This window comes from Vespula pensylvanica, chromosome 10 (assembly GCF_014466175.1).
Source record: "Vespula pensylvanica isolate Volc-1 chromosome 10, ASM1446617v1, whole genome shotgun sequence".
In the NCBI taxonomy this organism is placed as follows: domain Eukaryota; kingdom Metazoa; phylum Arthropoda; class Insecta; order Hymenoptera; family Vespidae; genus Vespula; species Vespula pensylvanica.
This window is the reverse complement of record NC_057694.1, coordinates 4,485,955-4,502,823: the sequence shown is the minus strand read 5'-3', so window position 1 is coordinate 4,502,823 and position 16,869 is coordinate 4,485,955. Positions and strand designations below refer to the sequence as shown.

Sequence of the window (16,869 nt, the reverse complement as noted above, 5' to 3'; positions counted from 1 at the left end):
CACGCTAAAATTAACGCGATATCGTCTATTTGTACGGTCAACTCTACTCCTCTTTCCTCTCTCTCTCTCTCTCTCTCTCTCTCTCTCTCTCTCTCTCTCTCTCTCTCTCTCTCTCTCTCTCTCTATCTATCTATCTATCTATCTATCTATCTGTCTGTTTCAATATCGATCGTTACAATTTCCATAAAATTTCAATCGTCATTGAGGTGAAGAAAAAAGTCGTACAATGCTAGATTCGTCTTATTTTATTTCGCTTGTCGCTTTACGGCGAATAAACGGTAAATAATACTTCGCAATTCAGTATTTTATTTCAAAATTGTAATAGATGGAAAAACTCGTGGTTTTTCCTCAGATATGTACAAAACGTTGATGAATAATTGATGTTTATTACATTGAGTAATTACGAACTGATTTGTAAAAGGTTTTGTGGAAAAAGAAGAGAATATGTAATTTTCCATAATTCGATTTAACTAAATTAAGTACAGGGTGAGATAACGAGGAAAGCATCATTCGAAGTCGGTCGAATTCTTCGATATTAAAATCACGCGAAGCGAGATGGAATTGGCCTTGGTATTAAAAGCATATCGTGGATACGATATTATACGTATACGCACATTAGATATACATACATATGCATATATATGCACATATACGAGTATAAAGAGGAAGATTCTGCCGTCCGATGTGAATTACGAGAGATCTCGCTTGCAAGTTGAAAGAGACGTAGATAGCAGCAAGGTATATGGAATGTTACCGAGAACGAGAAATGCGAACCGTTGCCAGACGCAATTTTTATCGTGCTTTTTTCTCTTTATAACGCGTGACGCTGCATTCCCAAGGACTGGAATTAATTTCTTTTTTATTTTTGTTTTATTTATTTAAAGAGAGAAAGAAAGATCGATTTTCGAAATTATTCATGATCCGAATGTATTCGATATTGACACGTTCGATTTAGGATATTGTCTTTAAATATTTATTCTACAAGACATAATGATACATTTTTTAGTATAATTGATGATTCATGTTGATGTCCAGCACTCATCTTTTTTTATAAGCTTATTAATTGTGACTACGTGTTTCCTTTTATCGATCGCTCTTTTCAATATCACAATGAAACGGCAACGTATTAGAGACGCGTACAGAATAATCATTGTTAATTATTTGTACAATTGCGATAATGATCGATATATACATCAGAATGGTACCAGCTGTGCTCTGTGCGGTATTATTCGAGGATCGGCTTGGAGAGATAAATCCGCGTGCACATTTTACTCTTCGGAGGATTTCCAGATACATAGAGCCAAAGGAAGCAAAAAAAAAGGAGAGCTTCGCTTAGAGATTTCCTGCTTCCGCAAGTTTTCCTTTTGCCTTTTCTTCGGCTTCCATTTCGTACTCTACTTCTTCTTCTCCTTCTCTTTTTTCTTCCTCTCTCTTCCTGTCCTCCCTTCTCTCTCGATCTCTTTTTTCTTCTTACATTTTTTTTTCCTACTAAAATCACTACGCTGTCAGCATTTAAAGAAAAAAAAAAAAAAATGTCCAAAATATCCCGTCTGGAATTAGAGGGTTGGCTTCAGACAGATTATATTGTATATAACAGTCGTGCTTTTCTTACTGACTCAGTTTCATTCTCTAGGAAAAATAATACGAGAGCGGATATGCACCGTTGTTCGACTAATTTTTTTTTTTTGAGATCCATGTTCGTCCATTGCCTTTCGTCTTTCACTTTTCGCGTCTATGACGAAAGTTCTATATCGTGCTCCCGTTGTCGCTGAGTCTTTTCATCGGTATTGTCGAAAGACAATCTCGAGTCAGACTTGTAAAAAATGTTCTTCTCTTCAAAGAAACTTGCGTATATGTAATTTTTTTGCACTAGCAAACTGTCCTACATGGAATTCTTTCGAGTGGATTCGTCTTTGAAGAAGGGAAAAGGATCTTTTAATGGAGGCGCGGACATAGACACGGTTGGGCAGACATATCGTCCTCGGCAAGGCGCCACCTATTATCGCTACGCCATCGCTATTACTCTCGTTGTCAGCACTTCGAAGAGGGTGGGCGATGGGGAACGACCTCTCGTCCTGACTAATGGATTTCACGAATTAGGTGCCGGCACCCCGGGCGTCGACGGTGTCGCCTTAACCTAAAGCCGCTTGGCAAAACGTGTCTGATTAAACACAGTCTGCTTTCCTTTGCCAACCAGAAACACGTAGATAAGTATAACACAAGTCGGCCGGTAACAGGAACAACTTGGTTTGAAGAGCGACGCAAAGGCAGACGAAAGTAATTTGCACGCCGTGCGAACAGTCCGTTGACACTTCAGCCGTATTTGATTCGTTATCGTTATTTAGAATATACAAAGAGAGTCGAATTTTTCCAGTGGTAAAACTTTTCTTTTTTAAATCTTCATGATATTTTTAACATGTCGAATATTTCGAGCGATTTATATTTGGGATAAGTTCAACCATTACATTTTAATTATTCGCGGTGTGTCATCAATGCAGTTGCCGGTTGTAAATATTATGGAAGCGAATGTTTTACAGAGGTCGTTATTTTATTATTTTAAATGTCAATGAATTACATTTAGATACGATTCTTTTTGGTTTAAGTTTAATACGTAATTAAAGTGAATATTTCGAATCGTTTTAATAATGTATGTTACAAAGAAAAATCATTTTTTAGAACCGCTTCAGTATCGGGAAAAATTATGGTCAAGAATGAAATGCTGCAAATTCAGTTCATTTTGAGATAAAGCTTCTTCGAAACTTCATTATATGAGCAAGGACGATTATTAATGGTTTCGCTATCAGTCCAGATGCTTCCAGGTTCGATGGCAATTTCACGGGTAAGCTCGATAAATTATTATCAAACTGTCTGTCGTTCGCATGAAACAGTTAATCCGAGCAGCACCGGCAGTTTTGGTACATTGAAATTCTCATAAATCATTAAGCTCTCATATTTTCTCCGAATATCGGGCCTTTATTTAACGCACAGGATGTTTAATGAGCGCTGCACAGATTTGTCGAAGGTGAGTCGAAATAATGGGAGGAAGAGAATAAAATGACGTATTAAAAGCTTTATTATTTACGTGATAGTTCGAGAGTCGAACGTCGTTATATTATAGAGATAAATTTATCGTCAATTATCGCCCTTCTCTATCTCAATTGAACTACGACCCGTTGAGGTATATACATAGGTATGTAGGCACGTTTACTCACTCGTAAATTAATAATCGAGCTTTCGAAAATTTCAGTTTCGCATTCACGATTTCTACGAAAGCCTTTAGGTTTATTTAGTGAATACCTCGTTGCACTTATTGAAATTATTAGATTGAACGACGACGTTTGATCATGACATACGGACCGATTCTTCCGTTTTCCTTTTGCCGTCTCGTCAAGAACTGTGAAGACGTCTAAATGCGTCGTCCGATCATTTCTTCCTTCGATGTTATACCGTAAGTTAAAAAGGTTGAAACTCTTATAATTAAACTATAAAATGGCTATAACATTTCCTCTTTCGTTCTCTTTTAATGGAACATAGTTATCTTGAACATTCTCGTTGAATATCAACGGCAAGTTCTCTTTTCGAACTTCTTTCGCTTCACATCGACTTCGCAGTGCTAAACTTTTAATCTTGGCATTTTCGATCGTCAAATGATAATATGAAAGACTTCCTTTGAAAGATAATTACCTATTATAATCTGTTATCTATTTATTTTTTAAAAATATCTTGTAAGAAGCGATGTTTACAAGCGAGCAAAATGATTTTAATGGTAAAGGGAAAGAGAAAGCGAAAATCAAACGGCGAACTTTGTAAACGAAAAAATTCGATTTGACGTAAATTGAATCGACCTGATCATCGGAAAGCACTAGTTTTGTCGTATCTTTTCTTCGCGGGTCCATCAATGTGAGTGTCATATCGGTTTTGAGATTCGCAAAGGCGTTCGGTTTCGATCGAATCCCGTTCTGTCATGGAAAATACCATGTCAGAACCTCTTTCATCCTATTCCCGTACCCAAGGGAGAAGAGATCAAAGACTTTAGAGAATATATTTTTATGAATGTAGATTTGTAAGGAATCTCGACCGTTCCTCGCAAAGACGATCGGTCAAAGCATAGGAAATTTTTTTTCATAGACAGTCTAGCAGCCCTTCGACGTTGTTCAGCGGTTTTCTAAATTCGCCTTTTTCTAAACACTAAAGGTATGGCTATTTCCATATCAACGACATATTTCGATCATCCTCAGATCTTTCAAGTTCGTCTCCTTCAGAAACTTATACAACTGAATTGAAAAGCAACTTACGTTGTACGAATACGCTCTATCGAAAAGACCATCGGCTAATACGAGTTTCACAATGTAATCTTTAGTATTGTCTGATTACTATTGGTATGTAAAGAGACATATAATCAAAATTTCGATTTAGAAGTAACTTTCTTCTACAAAAGATTTTCGACTATGACTTACATTGATAAGGAACTATTCACTTATATGAGAAATAAGCCAATATTTGTCCTTAAAGTGCACTTATTTCTAATCGATCGTATTATAATTAGAAACGGAAATAAAATGGAATATAAATTCATTTCGAAATAATGTCTACGACCTATTAACCGTTATCAGCGAGATACGTTCTATTATCTACCTAGTTCGAACGAGATATCTTGTAATGCCTGGGGATATTCGACTTAGAAATCTATTCGATTACATCGGAGTATTTAATCGAACGCAGAGCGTTATTACGACAAAATATTACAAAAAGAAAAGCGAACGTCTTTGAAAGCGTTAAACGACCAGCCATCAACGTGATGTTTCAATCCGTGTCTTTATCTATCGTTTAAGAGAATGTTTTTAAGAACTTTAAATATTCTATTTACAAAAATAAACACTATTTCGTTTCCAAATATAGTTCTTTAGTGCTATTCGCACGATATGAGTGGTGCGAACGTATAATTAGGCAAACGGGTCACCCGACATAATAAGCTCTCGAGCGTAATCCCTTCCAGGCACGAAAGCGCTTTCGTGCTTTTTCGTTCGCTATGCGAATTCTAGGTCAATGAACTCCCAATGATCGTCAAGTTTCGACGTGGAGGAGAATAATTAGTACTGCGATCGAATGATTCGACGAACCAACTCCTTGGAATCTTAAGATAAACTTGAAATACAAGAATTCACGTCGCAAAAAAATCTTTTAAACTCATTGACGCGATTAACACGCATACATTTTTTTTTCGAGAACGAAGTATCCAAGCAAGGAAATACATGTCGTTGGAGCAGTAAAATAGTTGTAATAAATAATAATTACTTTTTTACTTTATATCGAACGAAAGTAAAGAATAATGTATTAAAAAGTATTAGGTAGAAATTCGTTAGTTCGTAGCCAATATCGAACAACGGATTTAATTTTATTGAAATCATATCTCGCCCGCCTAATCTTCTTAGTAGTGTCGTATAAAAGCCAGAGGAGCCTTTTGTCGTCGCACTCATTACACTCTCGATTCTGCGAGCTTCATCCCCTCAACGACGACGACGGCGACGACGACGACGACGAGTAGTAACCTTCCTTCCCCATTTTAAGGGAAATACTTTGCTAGAAAGTAACGGGATGTAGGAAAGGCACGGGTGGCGTGTTGGAATAAGTCGAGCTAAATGAAATATGCAAATAGAAACTTTAGAACCATCGCACCAAGATATTATATCGTTGCGTGGTACACGTTACCGGTTTCTTCCTTAATCCAATCTATTAGTGTTCATTTATAAAATATCTTCGTTTTATAGGAATAGTTCATATTATCAACCATTACCAACTCCTGGAGCATTGCCTTCATGTGCGCGTGTCTATAGTCTCAATAGAATTCCACTTTCGAAGGACAGAGCTCCTAGTTGTTGAGTAGGCGAGCGTGCTTATCTTTGTTTAACTTTCAAAGTAATTTGGCTCGTTGTGAAGTAAGGAAAGTTCACTTGGCTCGATGGTTTAAGCTTAAGCGGCTCGCCACGAGCAAAGCTGCTTTCGGAAGATGGACCCAGTTTGAGAAGAATTTTACGACCGATATCTCGTCGTTCTCGCCCCCTTTTTCAGATACGACTGTAGAGAATTTCTTATGCTTCTGACATAACGAAAAGTATAACGGAAGATTATTTTCCAAATTTTTTGATATATCGAATCAAAAATTTTTCATAATCGTTCTTATAAACCTTTTTGTATTCTTATGTATTATTTGACGATTGTTATATATACGAGCATAGATACATTTCAGCGTTTAAAACATTAATTTTGATTTCATTCGATGGCCTGTTTAAAAATCATGAGTATTTCATAAATTAAAAAACACATAGAAAATTTTATGCGATTGCCGCTGAAAGGAAAAAATCTTCTGATCGAAGTGAACAGATTAGTTGTAGCTTTTAATTGGTGTTAATGTGTAATTAACGATGTTAATTGCATCATATATTTTCCATAACTACATAATGCTATAATTGCGACTGAGTTAAAAAATATCGATTTATCGAATTGTAATATAAACATTTTCACAAATATTTTGTAGTAACTTAATAATTTGTGATTTTCTTTCCGTGCATGCCATATTTCCTATACACTTCCTGTACACTTATGATTATGACAATGGATATAGTGTTATTTTTATTATTTCAAGCTTCGGTAATCTTTATGTTTTTTCCGAGATAAAAGGTGAAAATCAATTGACGGAAAGGTCATGTTTTAGCGTGGCGTACCGCAATCTAACGCATAGGGTTCGCGGTCCAGTGCTTCTGCTACCGTTATTTTTCGCTTACGTCACCCTGTTGAGTCTCTGTGTATTCGCGCTTTCAACCATTATTTTTCATTTGCTCGTACGTTATACCACCGACTGGATATCGATTTTTCAACGAGCAATTCCATTGGGTGGCACGATATTCGCTAAGCCGATCTACTAAACGTGACCGATAACTAACTACGACCTATTTTGTATTTGTGATATTATTTGACTTTTTATCTACTTTCATCTTCTTTTCGTATAGAAGCAGAGAAAAAGAAACCGATACGGTATTCATTGCGATAAGAAGATTGAAAGGATATGTATGAGAAAATTACTAACGATTTGAAAATTTGCAATGGCGGACTAAGCGGATTAAATAAATTATGTACATTGGAAAAGAGTTCTTACTCACATTTTTTGCCATCTTTTTAAGTTGTTTCGAAGTCTTCCACCAAGTCAAATTCGCTACTGGCTTCGAACCTGTGCTTCGACACTCGACCTCGTACTTTTTTCCTGCCGAAAGAGTTTTGTCCTTCTCCAAGATTTCCACTTTCAAGGGTTTCACTGTAAAAAATATAGCAATAATCTAAATCTATTTGTACTTTTTCATCGTAAGATTGATTTTTTACTCGATAAATCTCTAAATTTTACTGAATAAATTAAAAGAATCGGTTTTGTTTAGATGAAAAAAACATCGATGCCGATAATCGTATGACGTAGCGTACAATTAAATCAGGTTTACTTATCCGAAAAGAGAAGGTTGCCTTTTGGTAGTACTTAGCGCGTAAAACGTTTCCGTAATTTAAACTCAAAATTACGTTTTACGGATGGGCTTTCGAGTCCCGGCAGATGCTTTCCAGTACGTCGGGAAATCCCGACTCGTTATTAATTCGATGCCAGTCGGGGCAGTGAGTGCACGCGCCCTACACCGTCCAAGCTTCGCGCGGGGAGGAAACGAGCAAAGTATTAATTAAACCTTTTGGTTGTCTCTTTCTTCCTTTTTATTTTTTTCCTTTTCTATTTCTCTCTCTCTTTCTCTCTCTCCCTCCTTTTTCTTTCTCTTGATTCGCATTGGCCAGTCTACTTGTAAATCGTTACTGAAAACGATATGGGTGCTTGCGACGGTACATACGCCCGACCTTCCAATCACGCATCATTGTTCGACTCGTTAAAACCTTCGTTACTTCCGTCGCACGCATGATGCACCTTCATTCCGTATAACTTTGGCACGGATTTAACTTTTCCGTCAGAAACGCGGTGCGCACTGCTTTTTTAAAAATTTCCATAAGATCCAATAAACTTTTCATACTTCCTCAGGCGGATTTCATTTGTGAAATTCAATGATAAAAAGCGTATAGTAAAGATGTTGAACTTCAATTGCATCGTGTATTTCTACCTCTACGTAAAGAACGAAACACATTTAGCACAAATAATATGAACGATGAATAAAATAAATCGATGTTACTTATCGTGTTACTTATCATGTTATTAAATATATTGCATATATTTTTGAATGTGTCGCACACTTTCGTTAAAATTTTGTGATCCAATAAAAAAATTCATTCATCAAAGATACAATGTCAGTTTAATGTTGGGAAAGTAACCAATTTTAGTTCTATGTAGCTATAATTAGATGTTAATATGAACTTATAATTTTTATAATGATGCACTTGAATATGTTATTATTTAAATTTGAATAACGTAGGAACGTTTCAAAAAAAAGTAAAGAAAGATTTGTCCTAATTCTTTTCAGTTAAGTTTAATTACTTTTTGATCAACATTGAAAATAGTATTACTAACCAAACGAATGAAAATGTCATTACGCTTAAATTTACTAAAGTGTTACACAATCGTTGAGACCTTTCAGTCACTGCACCTTTCCCCTATAATCGTAGATAAAGTGAAGTTTTTACCGAAATATGATTTGAAAGCTTTGTAGCGGTGTCGCGGTGTCGCATTGTCGGAAAGAAGAGTCGTAACGGTACTCGAGCTTGGCGAAAAGTACGTCAGTCGCAGACGCGTCCGAAAAACTTTTTGGACGGTCGTCTCGCTGAGTTGCGCCCGGCAGAGCTGTCCCTTCGATGTGAGCGCTGACCGTGTCGAGTTTAGCATATTTCGAAACGCTTGTGCTACGATGCTTTGTTTCTTGACATGCAGGCTAAAAAGTTTTGTAATTTACGGAAAAAGAGAACGGAAAAGAGGTTTTTTGTTATTTGTTTTTCTTTTCCATTCATATAAATAAACAATAGATGTATTCAGAAATTTAGTCGGTTTTTGTGTATCGTGAACGCTTCGAGCTGGTTCACGCAGAATAGTTATTCTATAACAACAATTGGAACATGTCACTATTAACGCATTCGCAGCCAACAGTTTCAAAGTGAGATCACTATCTGAAAACCGCATACAATTTTTGGACGTCTATAACTGAGGGCCATAGAGTTCTGTTATTGCAATGAATGAAATGACGTAGGATTATGTTGTTGGTCCTCAATTACAAATTTTTAAATGATATTAAACCAGCCTAAATGTGTCAATGATTGATTTCTATGTCCGGAAATATTTTTTCTAAAACTCTACACTCGCAAAGAATTTTTTTAATTTATTTAAAATTTACTTCCTTTTAATTTTTAAACAAAATATGATCATAAAGAAAATAAATTTATAAATCAAAATATAAATTTAATTTTTAAACAAAATAATTAACATTGCAATCGTTAAATACTTTTTTTTATAAACGAAGAATGAAATCCATTTAGGTATTGTTATATAAGTATCGATTAAAAATAATCTACGTGCATATACAATAGATAAGTAATGAAAAGACGATAAAGTTGTAATAGACAAAAGAGAATTGCGTTAAATAGCTCGTTTGCAAGTTTAAATCGGTTGTTTTCAGAACGAGTGAATGTTACGGGACCATTCCGGCTTAAGTGAAATTCCTGAAGTCTCATTGTAGTAGTTCTTAAGTGATATTATTCGCATAATTTGGCAAGGACCAAAGTCTTTGGTTAGTAACGTTACGGTTTCATCCAATACATACATACATACATATATATATATATATATATATATATATATATATATATATGTTTTCTCGATAACGGGATGGTCTAAATACGTGACATAATTATAAAGTTGTCTTTCTTGATTAAAATATATTCGATATCATTATAGGAATAGTAAGAGATCATTAAAAGATACGATTACTTGTCTGAGAGAGTGATATTATGTAATCAAAGCATCATTAAGTCATGATTTTTTGAATCATTATTGCAGAACATGTGAAAGAAAATTGTTAAACAAAAATTAAAGATATAAATTTTTATAAATATATGTATATGACATTTATATTATTTTATTTAGTATCTTGCAATAATTTCAAGTTAGAATGTGCAATTCGAACAATAAAGCAAAGCTGATTTTCTTAGAATTTCGAGCTTCAATGTCTTAATTGTTTAATCAGATATTTTCTTAATTAAATATTATTAAAGAAGCTATTTAAGAATGATAATCAAATAGAGTTACGAGTTAAATTCGAAAAGTTTCATTACTTAATATAATCGCAGTTTTTAACAAGAGGAAATAATGATAACAGAGTCAAAATCACTTGCTCCTACGAAATAGAGCAAAAGTAATTAGAACAGTTTTATCGAGCGGAAAAAAAGAAGTGAAAAGAACGAATACTTCGAGATGATACGTATCAATCAATAAATTATCGGTAATAATCTACGATGCAGCTATACGCGATCAATTGGACTTTCTGCTCATTGTTAAATATCTATTAGTCTCATTAATGTTTGATGCTAGGGATAGATTAATGAGACTTGTGCAGAGTTCATACGATACGATAGGGATTCATTAAATTTCTTACTAATCGATTTGCTATCGATTCTGAATCTAGTTTGAATACTTTTGTGAAATGGATCTTTTATATCGAAAGAACGTGACGCGACGAAAATTTGAGTTATTATTTCTCGAGTAACAAAAAAACGTGTTAACGTTTAAATTCTTAACATATTTCATATTGTGCATTTAAAAATTTAGTAGACCTCTTTTTTCTAAAGTTTTTTAATTTCAAATAACGTTTAAAAGGTATATCGATCCGAAAATAGTAGCCGACACATTGACGTTGATATTAAATTCATAGAAGGAATATAAAATGTAAATTAATCTGACTATACGTACGTTGTATGTGTGTAGGTAATATTTCACTTATGCAAGAAGGAAAGCGATGGAAATAACGTGGCAATGTCGGTATCGTTCACGCGACGATGTAAATAAATTGTCTTTACGGCGCGTCCAAGTTTCCACACAAAGTAAGTATCGACCGCGAGATTCTCCAACTCGTTAAACTTTCAAGTAGTTGGACGAAGGATAATTCCGATTATTCGGTGCGTGCTTCACCCGAGTGCAGCTCCAATTAGTGAAAGATCAAGAAGCGAACTCGTTTGCAGTTCTTACGTCGTTCGAAAAGAAGAAAAGAAACCTTTTTAACCGTCTAAGCTTTCTCCTTTTTGTATGACTTTGATGCATCGATATTTTCATATAGAATAAAAACCTAAAAAGGAATAATAATTTAGCGCTTGTGAGGCGTCTCGTTTATAGAGACGTTCTTTTGATCAGTCTTTCTCTCTTCGTTTTACTATGTATGTAATAGAAAAAAACCGAAACGATGGGGATAGTCCAAATTATTTTTTAGCTTACGCGTACTTCGTAAAATATAAAGACTTACTTCGTTCGATTCATTGTTGTCACATATTATGTCTCGAATAAGTACTTTTTTTTCAACATTTTCCGAATCTGCAATTTTTATTATTTCATATATAGTAAGCGTAAAAGATATTCTTAGTATTTAAATTTGAAATAACTATTACATCAAATACCCCACGAAGAGTGAATAATATGTTTTCAGGTATTAGCGACTTGACTGATATTAATTACTTTCGAAAATATTCTGGCTGTTCTATCATTTCGTTTATTTTACTATTCGGCTTCTTTATGCCTTTTCATCTCTCTTATGGAAATATTAATATTTATTTCAAATCTAAATGAAAAATATGAAAAGAACCGATAATTTTTGTTGAAAAGACCTTCGCTTTTGTTAAATTAAAAAAAGGATCGATAAACATTGGCTGACTTTGTACATAGCTTTACGAGAGAATCAATAAAATGATCTGTAGACGTAAGCGCGGAACGAATTTTATCATGGCGATTCGTACAACGTGCAAAGAGTTCTTTTACACGCTCGAATGCTTTTGTTTGCCGTAATTTTCTACTTTCGAAACACGAGCACGCTGCATCGTTACCACTTGCAATTTACTTAGAAAATTCAAATGGAAAATGTATTCGAGCGTCCTAATAAAATATAGCAGACGAGCGTGGTAAAGGATTAAAGTAAAAGTTTTTTACGCGATTGAAAATTTGTCCTATTTCAATTAAAATATACAGTTTATGTGATCGTGCGTTTGCCGACGCATACATATGTAAATGTTAAAGTTACAGAATTTACGTTAGTTAAATTCGAATAAACAATGACACGAGTAAATTATTATTTCGATACTGATCATTAATATAATGAATCGTCATCTATTTGTCGATGGTAAATATATAGTTATTATTGCTCTATCATCAAATCCAAATATAGTTGAAAACGTTGATTTTTCTTATACTTTTTAATTATTTTTAAGATTCTTCTCATATTAAATAAAGAATATGAATGTACAGATTATAGGTATATAATAAGAAGGAAATAGTTGTAAAAACACAAAATGGCCGCAAAGCGATTATACTTTCTCCTTTGTCACGTTTTTCATAAAGCTTAATTGAATGCTTTCGTGGCTATTTCCTTCGGCAGCGAACCGTACGGATCGTCGGGATTCGAAAATTTCGAGCGGAATCGGAAGCTGTGTTATTAATGACGCAGAGAGTTCGATTGCTTTTCGACGGTGAGCCGCTCGACTCGGTGCCACTACGTTCCACGATCCACCCTCCGTTATCCAGCCCTCTACTTCTCCCTCTCCTCTTGTCTATGTTCTGCTGTAATCGATGAAAAATGTTTCAATTTTATCTCGACGAATTTAAATATTGCCCTGAGGATAACGAAAAAATCTGTTCGACAAATCGGATTGTTCGATAAAATATGCATTCTATCGTTGACTTATTCACTTTTGAGAGAAGAATAGGATTGATAACTGTGGTTCTCGATGGCATTTAAAATCAGTTTATTCTTAATATAGTATGCAAGGGAATAGTAATTGATTATTCGCGACGGTAGTTATTGCTAGCGAGCATTCGAATCAACACGAGAGAAAGTCTTTTTCTTGTCGCAATTAACTTAATGTATTAACAGAATTCGATTAAAACTCATAAGAGAAAAGATGGGATACGTGCTGTTGTCCCAATCGATGTACCTATATATAGAAATGGCAAATATATTCAGTCGAAATTAGCTCGTTAACTGTTCGAAAATGGCGAACAATCGTTCTCCTTTTTCCAATTTCGCGAACGATTTAACATCGCTTTTCTCTGCGAGAACGAAGGTTCTCACCTACCTATTCTATTTCGATGGCATTTCTATTTCGATGATTCGGTGATATTCAACGTGAAGCTATGCTGACTTATCGTATTACTTCGTATCGTAGTACTTACTATTTAGTTCTATGGTGACAGTAGTTCTGGGCGGTGGTGCCAAGTGAGTGTTACTCGCCTCGCAGGACAATTTGGCATGATGATGACTTCTCGTGAGGCCTTTCACTGTCACATTGCTTATCGTTATGACATTGCTTTCCCCTTCAGGCCCTTGTGTCTCTCGAACCTCCGTTGGTGCATCGATTTTCTGCGGCCCGAGAGACCACACGACTTGCGGTTTCGGTTTACCTGTCGCACAGAAACACAGAAGGGGAATGAGAGAGACAGACATATAGTGTTTGCGGATATGTGTATGTGAGAGATAGACGTAGAGAGAGAGAGAGAGAGAGAGAGAGAGAGAGAGAGAGAGAGAGAGAGAGAGAGAGAGAGAGAGAGACAGAGAAAGAGGGTGAGAGAGAGGGAGTGAGACGAGAATAGCTTTTCCGAAGGGAGATAAGTTATGGAATCTCGGAAGTTTCCAATTTCTCTATTACAGAGATGGGTTATGGATCTTTGACTGACCTTAAGATGAATGTTGTAACTTCATTGTTTGGACGGTAGTTAATAATGTAATTGATTATCAGATCGTTTGTTCAACTATGAATGATCTATTAATTCTTCATTGAATGTTTTTTCTCTTTCTCTAAGAAAAAAATAGAGAAAAAACAAATAAATATCTTTCATTGCAATGATACACAAATAATATAGTTAACAATAGCCTATAAAGAGAAGATAGTTATATAGATCAGACGTAAAACAGATCAATGCAACTATTAGAAACTACCGTTTCTTCTTATTTTTTCTTATTGTTGAAATCACATAATTAACATCGAAATTATCTGAGATCGTTAGTAATTCATAATGTTTTCATCGATATTCCTCATTACAGACGTTTCAAAGAAACGAAGAAAGAGACGATGGATGTGTGATAGTAAATCTAAGTTAACGGGATCATTTGGACGGAATCAAAGAGACAATCCGTGTTTCCGTCTAATCTAGGAATCGATCTAATCGGATACTAGGACGAGTCAGGAGAAACATCGACATACTCTGTAGCGTCGTCAATCACGGACAACGACAGGTCTTATTTGCTCGCGACAACAGCCGATCGACGTTGAGGTCGCTGCTGATGGCATCGCTCTCTCAATCTAGACCCTGTCTGTTTCTCCAATTTATTGGCATCGCTATACCCGATGGAGATGCGCGCAAGACTTCCTACTGTTAATTGCGTATGTGCTCGCGCTTTCATTTCGTATCGCCATCATTGCTATCTGGAAAGACAGGGAAGCTGTCTCTGAAATTCGAAGCTTTGTTTGATTATTTCGATATAATACAGGATAGTCATATTTGTTCAGTCAAGTTTTACAAACTCAATCGTAGTTTTATAATTTGGAAAAAAGATTAGTCTAAAATTTTGGAAAAAGAATAATTGATTTTTTAAAACATCTACAAATTTATATATTCAAATAGAATACAAATAATAATCACTTTTTTGTTTATAGAAAGACATGTATGATTAGATACGTATAAGATGCATCTATTGTATATAATTTTGAAATTTTAATTATAAAATATAATCTAAATTCTTTTTATAAAAGAAAGTACGATAATACAGCGTTACTTTCGACAACATTTTGAGTAGTTTACTATTTAACAAACTCTTGTTTGTCATCTCATACTCTCTTATTGCGAATAATAGTCTAACACTGAAAGCGTTACGTGCGGTGCATTTTTAATTAAACAAAACCGTAATTTTACAACTTTAATATCACAGAGTTGTGGTCCTACCTAGTATGAACGTGTATATTTATAGCAATGCGTCTATATTCCTGGAATATTTTTGTGTTTCAAATTTAATATCAAAAACTTTTGTCTCAAAGCAACTATCTTATATTTTTTCTCTCTTCTGCAATGTAAAAAAATACTATCGAGTTTCTAATTAAAGATAATATAGTTTATTAACGTTATATGGTGTATTCTTCATCTGTCATCAGTTTTTATTCTTTTCTTCGATATTGTTTCTATCGATTTATGAACAATGTTACGCTTATGTATGATATTTATTTCCTCCCTATACGCAGGAGAATAATTATTTCAACGGGTTTTGTTAATTTTTGTTTTGTTAATTTTGACTAATGTAATTTCAAAGGGAGAATACGACACATACGAAATAGTTGCATTTTTTAAAAGTATTTTTTTTATCTTCCAGTAGCGAATTATTCACTTAACGAGAGTAATTGCATAAAGAAGGAAAGAGAAAGAGAGAGAGAGAGAGAGAAAGACAGAGAGAGAGAGAGAGAGAGAGAGAGAGAGAGAGAGAGAGAGAGAGAGAGAACATACAAAACGGGCATAAAGGCTTGAGAAAGGAACTAAAGGGTGCATAAAAGCGGAGATCAGGCGAGTGCTCCTCTCGCTTGTCTTTCTTCCCCATAACTTCTGAGGAATTATTTCATTGCCGGAGGAAATGAGAGAGAGAGAGAGAGAGAGAGAGAGAGAGAGAGAGAGAGAGAGAGAGAGAGAGAGAGAGACGAAGACACAGAGATAAAAAGAGAGATAGAAAGAATGAAAAGAAGACGCTCTATCGTTTCGAGGAGGCCTTTATCTGTGTTACTTTGGATGTTGACGATATATGTGTACTGTAACAGAAGATTTTATATATCTATTACGATGGTTCATTTATATAAAATTGAATTGATAAAATAGATTGAATAATATATTCAATAATGACTTTCTTTATCATCTTAATGACAATCATTTATTTTCTTTTTTAATACATTCTTATTTATAATTTGTTTTTAAAAATCTTGTATCTTTAAACATATAATATATGTTTATTTTCTTTATTTTTTTGTTTGCAGGACACTGTTGCTGTTTCTGTTTGTATTATATACACTTTTGAATTTGTATATATGCATCTTATGCTTGATTCTATTACAGTACATACATATATACATAAATATATGGGTATAATACGTACATACATATGTATACTATTAGATTATAGCGCATGGACAATGTACATACGTCCTTTGTATTCCGATGAAAGCTTCAAGGAAATTAAAGTGGACATGCTTGACGCATACGTATATTCAATTTTATCGTTCGAGAAATTTCAATTAACTAATATTACCAGATGACAACCCGTATCATTTCGTTGTAAAATAAATCATCAATGCTTTGACAATAACGAGGACATGAGAGAATATAGTATATTCTTCTGTCAACATAGAAACTTTAGTTAAATAATAATTTGGAAAGATAGTATTTATTCGACATGGTAACGTTACACTATAACGTTTCGTTTTATTTGTCAAGGGTACATATTCAGGTATAACGTTTGGTCGGAAGTAATGCATTAAAATCAATGTAATTATGACACGTTATACGAGGGAATCATTTGATTGATCAATACGATATAACTTAATTGAGCCATATGGTTAAATTATTGAGTATATAGAACATAAAAATTGGATAGATACTCTTTAATTTATTAAAAC

The 16,869-nt window shown here is 34.5% G+C and overlaps 1 protein-coding gene across 2 annotated transcripts in view; it reads right to left on the bottom strand.

Moving 5' to 3' along the window:
- Window positions 1-16,869, bottom strand: part of LOC122632691 (nephrin-like) — a 112,195-nt gene that overhangs the window by 39,285 nt on the left and 56,041 nt on the right. For both annotated transcript variants that reach the window (XM_043819817.1, XM_043819818.1), the window contains exons 6-7: window positions 13,394-13,621; window positions 7,158-7,309 (exon numbers count right to left, since the gene is read on the bottom strand). In XM_043819817.1, the coding sequence (XP_043675752.1) occupies window positions 7,158-7,309; window positions 13,394-13,621 (380 nt within the window). The remainder of the gene's footprint in view (window positions 1-7,157; window positions 7,310-13,393; window positions 13,622-16,869) is intronic.